Genomic DNA, 6,946 nt, shown 5'->3' on the forward strand with positions numbered 1-6,946 from the left:
TGCCGACGGAGTTGTTCTTTGGACCTCTGGGTTGCGGAAAAGGCTTCCTGTGAGTTGGGGGGGGGAGGGGGGGGCTATACTTATTCATATCAGGTAAAAATGTCTTTTTTTTTTTCTTCTTTCTGTTCTGATTTCTAGATGCTGCGTGTCTCATTTTCTGTGAGGCCGGTCGGGCGGAACGTGAGCCACGCCCAAAAGATGAGCCGAAAAAATGACCTTTTGTCCGAGACGTTAGAATCAGAATCAGAATCAGATTTGATGGCCAAGGAAATTGGTGGCAAATTTACAGTAACTGCTTCAGCGTTCTTCAGTACACGCGTTATTACATGGAATGTACCGCTTGATTGAATTGTGTACTTTTGGATGATCATGAAAAAAATACAATTTAAAAAAAGTCATAATTTTTGTCTCTGGAGCATTTACACACCCATAAAAAAAAAACAACAAAAAAAAAAAAACCCAAGATGACATCAAACATAAGCTATTATGCCCAAAATGATTGCCTGGTCAAGGAGGCCTCGTAGCTCAGTGGTTAGAGCGTTGCTTTAGTAAACAAGTGGTTGTGGGTTCGTATCCCACTGGGGCCTCCGCTCCCTGCGAAGGCTTGCGTCAGGAAGGGCAGCCCTGTGGTGACCCCGAAAGGGACAAGCCGAAAGAAACACACACAATGATTGCTAGCTCAAACAGACTCATTGTAAATTAGTAATGTGATTTTTTTTTTTTGTGATTGTCATATTTCTACACTTTTGTGTCTAATGAAACAAATTTGTTAATCAAAATCCAAGATATTATCTTTTTTCAAGGCAGATAATGATGATGTTCCACAAATGATACAATCGCATCATTTGGAAAGATAGATATATATGAATTCAATGATCCAATTGGCCTCCGAATTGAACTTCATTGAATCTATGTGACCTGTAAACTGTGCAAATAAAATACATACTTGCAGGAGTGAAATTTAAAAACAAAGGCAAGATAATGTGGTTGCACATGTGTGCACACCCTCTTCTAATTGAAGACGTTCGGAATAAACGTACAATCGCATTCTAACGTTTAATGGCCACATATAGACAAATGATATGTTTTTGTAATGTGGGAAGAATCACATGCAAACGCGGCTAAAGGATACAAACTCAGGAAGACTGGACCTGAGATGCGAAACCTGAAACTGGGACGTATCAGGCTTTCCATTTCAATAAAATTCAATGCAGGATATCAAAATGAGAACGAAGGGCACAACTGTTGTTCCCACTTATATCCGCTCGCGGCGCTGTGGCGCGTGATGCTTGGGTGAGTCACGTTGCGACGGTGACACGAAGAAGAGACGCTGAGGAGGAAGCGAGTTTAGCAGTAACAACAAACAACCCAACAAAGCAACCAAGTGGCAAGTGGCAGCAACTTCAGGCGGCCGGGAAATCTTTGTTCTTGTTGTTGTTGTTGTTGTCGTCGACGACAGATGAACAAAACCGCCTACTTGTACACCTCCGACTTTATGCTATAACGCGCGCAAGTGCTGCGTTTGAGACGTCGAGCACTCTTGTCGCGTAGAGGATTTAACTGTTATCTAACGTTGACCAAAACACACACACAAAAAAAAAAAAACAACCAAACAAATCGCGCCTCAGATATCGGTACTGTTCAAGACCTCGGCCGCCGCTCGATTGTCGACTGTGACATGTGAGAGAGCAAAGGGAGAAGTCTGGGAGCCATTTCAACAACGCAACGGTGCGGTCACATTAGCATCTGAGCGGGGTAAGGAGCTAACTAGCCACCGATGCTAAACCACTTGCTGGGTTTTGGAGAAAATACACTGGTGGCCTTGCAAATGCCGTCTTGATTTGCAGAACCTTTAACCTGGAGATATTGAAACTATTTGATTTGTGCTTTCGTAGATGTTCTTACTTCCCGTAAGTAAGTTTCTTTCGGCTTGCCCCTTTCGGGGTCGCCGCAGCGTGTCATCTCAGATGATGTTTGGCACAATTTTTTTTTTTTTTTTTTTTACGCCGGATGCCCTTCTCAGGGAGCGGAGGCCCCAGTGGGATACGAACCCACAACCCCTGGTTTACCAAACCGGTGCTCTAACCACTGAGCTACAGATGTTCTCACTTCCTCCTGCAAGCAGCCAAAATCAAGTCTTTCCACATATTTGTCACATCATGGAGTATAATTGTATCATAATTTCAGTCACGTTTTAGGGAGGGGGGAAAATACCTTTTGATTGTTCGACAGCGAACGTTTAGTCATATCTTGCCATTTTTGTCCTTGTAAATCACGTTGAGCGCATTTCAGTTTTTAGTTGATGGAGTCACAAATTTCTTCTTTCTCGTCTTTTAAGTGCAAGCAACTTTCGAAGGATGCTTGGTGGTGGCGGTGGGCCGTGGATGGGCGCGCACTGGACGCTCCTTTCCATCGCGTTCTGCTGCTTAACTCCCTTGAGCACGCATGCATATATCTACGCTGTAAGTAATATTGTTCTGCCATCAGCGCACCCGAGTATGGTCCATCAGAAGCACTCTGATGTCATCTTTTTTCAATGGCTTGGCAGCATTATAGAAATATCACCATGTTGTTTGAGGATCTACCGGCACTGTTTGGGTCACCGCTTCCCAAGGAAGGAATCATGGTAAGGCGGCACTTTGTTTGTTGCAGTGACTACTTTGCCATAAATTGTGCTGTTTATTTCTCATGTCGAATATCGACTTCTTGAATCTGTTTGTTGCGCTCTTGAAGGGATTCTTGGTGGTGGCCCGTCCTCTTAACGGCTGCGCGACAATCGAGCCCCCCCCTCCGCTGCCCCCGTTTTATGACGCCAACATCACCAAATTCGTAGCGCTCATCCGACGCTACGATTGCAATTTCGATCGAAAGGTTCGTAACGGCCGCCGTCTCGGGGGCGTCTGATTCCTCCCGCCGAGTGGAATTCACGCTCGGGACCCTTTTCCAGGTCCTGCATGCCCAGCAAGCCGGCTACAGCGCCGCCATCGTCCACAACATGTACTCGGACTCCTTGCTCAATATGAACTACAGCAACGGTAAGCGGCGAACAGATTCGCGGGCTTCTCCCGCCGACGAAGCTTATTTTGCCGTTTTTTTTTTTTTTTTTTTTGTGTGTGTATTTCAGATAGTATCGCAGAGGAGATTGACATCCCCTCTGTGTTTACCAGCTACTACGCATCGCAAGTTCTGAAGAATTTCATCATCCCAGAACAAGGGTACGCGTTGCAACGTGCATAGCTATCGAGCCTGCAAATTTTGGATGCATTCTTTGCTTTTTTTTTGTTTTTTTTTTTTGTATAAATTGCAGCGCCTACGTGATTCTCAAGCCAGAGTTTGCTTTCCCACTGTCATACTACCTCATTCCCTTCACCGGAGTGGTTGGCATGATCATCCTTGTCATGTTTATCATCTTGGTAACTATCGTCGTCGGCACTACACGTTTACGTTTTGTTCACATGACTTTGTGAAATTTGAAGGATATTTTGTTCAAACTCGAATTAACAAAAAAAAACAACAACAAGAAAAATATTTAATACAAGTCACTAATCCTGACGCGCACATTTTGTCCGGTAGCCTCCCGCCAAACGCAGAACACAACGTGATTGAATCTGTAAAAATAGTTTTCATTTGATTTATTTTTTTTATTCAGGTTGTACGCTGTGCACAGCACAGAAAGAGGCTGAGGAAAAACCGCTTGTCCAAGGAACAACTGAAGCGGATTCCTACTCACAAATTCACCAAAGGTGAAAAACTACACTTTACACCCATTCGATCGGCCGATAATTGGCATTTTTTCTGCCGCTCGATTTGATGTCATAATTCGCATTGATCGGCTCCGTGACAGACGTTTTCTCCCCGACGCCGTCGTGTATGTCGCATTTTAACCAAAAGGCTAGTTTATTTTTATAGAATCGTATTTATACCATTTTTTTGTGTGTCTTTTGACATAAGTACTGTGAATATCTCACATTTAAACAAGTTTTTTTTTTTTTTGTTGTTTTAAATGTCAGCTCCATGGGGGAGAGAAGACGATGCGCGGATGAGACAACAAGACAAATTTGCTCTTTTGCGATTGCTCTATGTCAGATGACTGCAATCAAGTTTTGTATTCCGATTCCGCCTTTTTTTTTTTTTTTTTTTTTTTTACGATCGTTGGGCTTTATCTTTGATACTCGAATGCGAGCGGCTCCATTCGTTCCCGCGGGGATGACCGCACCAGCGATAAGGAGAAAATGGTGCGAGAAAAAAAAAGGTGTGTTGGTGGTCACCGATGCTCAACACGATATGTTGGCGTACTTTTAAAAGTACTCGCTGCTCCTTCTTCTAATCGGATAGTTGTTTTTTAAAACTGGCTGATCGTCTTCTAAAATCCTGATCATGTAAAACCTCGTCAAAATAAAAATGACACACATATTTTTGTAAAAAATACTAATACTTTTTTCCTTCTTATTTCAGGGGATGACTACGACGTGTGTGCCATATGCTTAGACGAGTACGAAGAAGGAGACAAACTGCGGGTTTTACCCTGTTCGCATGGTAAATAGTGTCTTTTTTTTTTTTTTTTTTCCATCAGGATATGAAGCTGATTGTGGTTTGCGGCGTCAATCCTGACTGATTTCTTTTTTTAGACTGGCTCAACGTTTGAATTTCACTTGATAGGCCGTGGTAAAATTTCTGAAGGTTAATCCCCATTTTCTAAAAAGTGCTAGAGGGACAGAAGTAATATTGTGACGGTCCCTCGACGAGAATGGCATCGTCCTACGATGTGACGCCACGTCGGGGTGTCCTTCCCAGAGGCTGTCCTCAACTCCAAAATATTTTATTTATTTTTATTTTTTTTAGCCTACCACTGCAAGTGTGTGGACCCGTGGCTGACCCAGACCAAGAAAACCTGCCCCGTGTGCAAACAGCGAGTCACCCGCAGCAACCCGGAGCACTCGGAGTCCGAGTCCGACGAGGAAAGCGCAGCCCGTGGAGAAGAAGAAGAAGAAGAAGGAGAAGAAGAAGGGACGGAGGGTGAGGCGGACTCGGAGCGCACGCCTCTGCTGCGCGCTTCCGACCCCGCGGGCCCGGGGGCCTATTCCGCCACGACGGTGACCACCGCTCAGTGCGTGGCCTCGCCGGCTCACAGCGACTCCTCCGTCCTGGGTTTGGAAGGCTACTATTCGCCCCAGGAGGACACGGACTCAGAAGGCGATGATGACGCGGGCGAAGTCGACGGAGACGCCGCTCGGCTCATCGGGGGGGCCGCGGCGCACGTCTGAGGGCGGGGCCGGCGGCTTGACTTAACCCGCTCAAAAGTCGGCAATTTTACCAACACGCGAATGGATCCCTTTTGTCTAAAAAGCGTCATTAGCGATGGACGCGTATCGAAATCTGCGCCGCAAATGCAACGATTGAAAGTAGGAAGTCACCGATTGGGTGAATGCTGAGCTCAAAACTGAAGCGATGTCGAGAGAAGGAATCGCACGCCGTCTTCTCTGCATCCTGATTCCTTTCAGCGCTTTAGTCCGTCCGTCCCCTTCATCTGTCTTGTATTGCACACTTTAGATTTTCTTACACAAGAATGGATATCTCTATCCATATATATATATATATATATGAATACACACAAAAATATAGTTTGTGGCCAGGGAGGGTGGCTTTTGAAGTTATAGTGTTCTTCAAGTATAAATGTTTTTTGTCAAGTATCCTGCCCCCCCCCCGCTAATATTTTTGGACCCTTATCAACCACAGCTTTTTCTAACTCATGAAAACCGCTGACTTGAAAAGAAAACCAACTTTGCCATCCCGCCGGTGCGTCACGATTTACTTTAATACGGTCAGAGAAACACGCGTGACGAGATTTTTCCACGGGTGCGGTCGCTTGTTCGCTTCTGCAATTTCTTCATGGCATCACAAACTGTTTGTGTAATGGAAGTTGGAAATATTTTCAAGTAGTGGCAAACACTTTGCCTTACTTTGGCCTCTTTGTACACTCCTAGTTTTTGTCTCAAGTGTATGTTCTTTCTATTGTTTTTTTTTTTTTTTGAATGTAATAGAAGTCCTTCACCTCCATGAGTGTGAGCAATGGAGAGTGTTAGTCATCCATATTTTGCGCACACAAGAAGACATTTTGTGTCACGTTCCCCTCCGTTGGTCTGGGTGCGCTCGACACAGTTTATGATTCAAAATGTAAAAGTGCGAGCACATTTTTAACAGACTGGTTGGCTGCTTGGTGTGAATCCATTTTCCGCTTTCCATTTGAGATTGTAGTCACGGATGGGATATCTGTTCTAAATATGGTGTTTCTCTGTCATTTCTGTTCTACGCTTGATTACGTGGAAGTGTGCGTCGTCGGCGTTCTCCCGGGCGTCAAAGAAGGAATTCCGATTTTTTTTCCCCATTTGTGTGTACTCGCATCGTAAAGTAATTGCTTTGTCCATTTAAACATTACGTTCACGTTTAACCATTTCCTATTTAATTTACTGACATTCTTGTTTGCCTGTCTGGCCTGCTACAATAACTTGCTTTTAAAAAAAAATGCAGATTAATTTTAACAGATGAATCTCTGAATGCCACATTTTCTTTCTTTTACAATTTATGCTCATCAGACTTCATACATTTTGATGTTGTATAATGAAAATGTGATGATGGTGATGATGTCATAGTCAACGGGAAGCAGGTATTTAATCCCTCATCAATGGAAGATTAAATTGAAAATGAAGGAAATTTTGTGACTTGCTGTTTTTTTTTAATTTTTTTTTATTTAGCCCTAATTCCACTCTAGTCGAGAAAATTTACATTACATAGAAAGATGTATTTTTTTTCTCACTGACATCACGTCAGGCTAAATATGAATTAATCGGTCAATTTGAGTGACCACAATTATTTGCAGCACATGAACATTTTTGCATTTTTGATTTAAACATGACTGGGGGCGTCAGTTTACACTCCGGGCTGCAGG

General features: G+C 43.7%; 1 protein-coding gene across 2 annotated transcripts; it reads left to right on the forward strand.

Annotated features, from left to right (window-relative positions):
- Positions 1–1,254: 1,254 nt before the first annotated feature.
- rnf167 (ring finger protein 167) lies at positions 1,255–6,705 on the forward strand. Of its 2 annotated transcripts, none has more exons than XM_061804040.1 (10): positions 1,255–1,387; positions 2,339–2,462; positions 2,549–2,626; positions 2,734–2,871; positions 2,948–3,035; positions 3,125–3,215; positions 3,308–3,413; positions 3,650–3,743; positions 4,456–4,536; positions 4,843–6,705. In XM_061804040.1, the coding sequence occupies exons 2-10, from the start codon at positions 2,358–2,360 to the stop codon at positions 5,262–5,264; spliced, it is 1,203 nt and encodes a 400-aa protein (XP_061660024.1). In that variant the 5' UTR covers positions 1,255–1,387; positions 2,339–2,357; the 3' UTR covers positions 5,265–6,705. The 2 variants fall into 2 exon arrangements, with proteins under 2 accessions (XP_061660024.1, XP_061660023.1); XM_061804039.1 differs by having other exon boundaries at positions 1,304–1,755.
- Positions 6,706–6,946: the final 241 nt, after the last annotated feature.

Source organism: Syngnathoides biaculeatus, chromosome 18, assembly GCF_019802595.1.
Source record: "Syngnathoides biaculeatus isolate LvHL_M chromosome 18, ASM1980259v1, whole genome shotgun sequence".
Taxonomy (NCBI): domain Eukaryota; kingdom Metazoa; phylum Chordata; class Actinopteri; order Syngnathiformes; family Syngnathidae; genus Syngnathoides; species Syngnathoides biaculeatus.

Coding starts and splice junctions, on each gene's coding strand:
- rnf167 (XM_061804040.1), top strand. CDS start 2,358: ATGCTTGGTGGTGGCGGTGGGCCGTGGATGGGCGCGCACTGGACGCTC. Junction 3,036..3,124: donor CAATATGAACTACAGCAACG/GTAAGCGGCGAA, acceptor TGTGTATTTCAG/ATAGTATCGCAGAGGAGATT. Junction 4,537..4,842: donor GGTTTTACCCTGTTCGCATG/GTAAATAGTGTC, acceptor TATTTTTTTTAG/CCTACCACTGCAAGTGTGTG.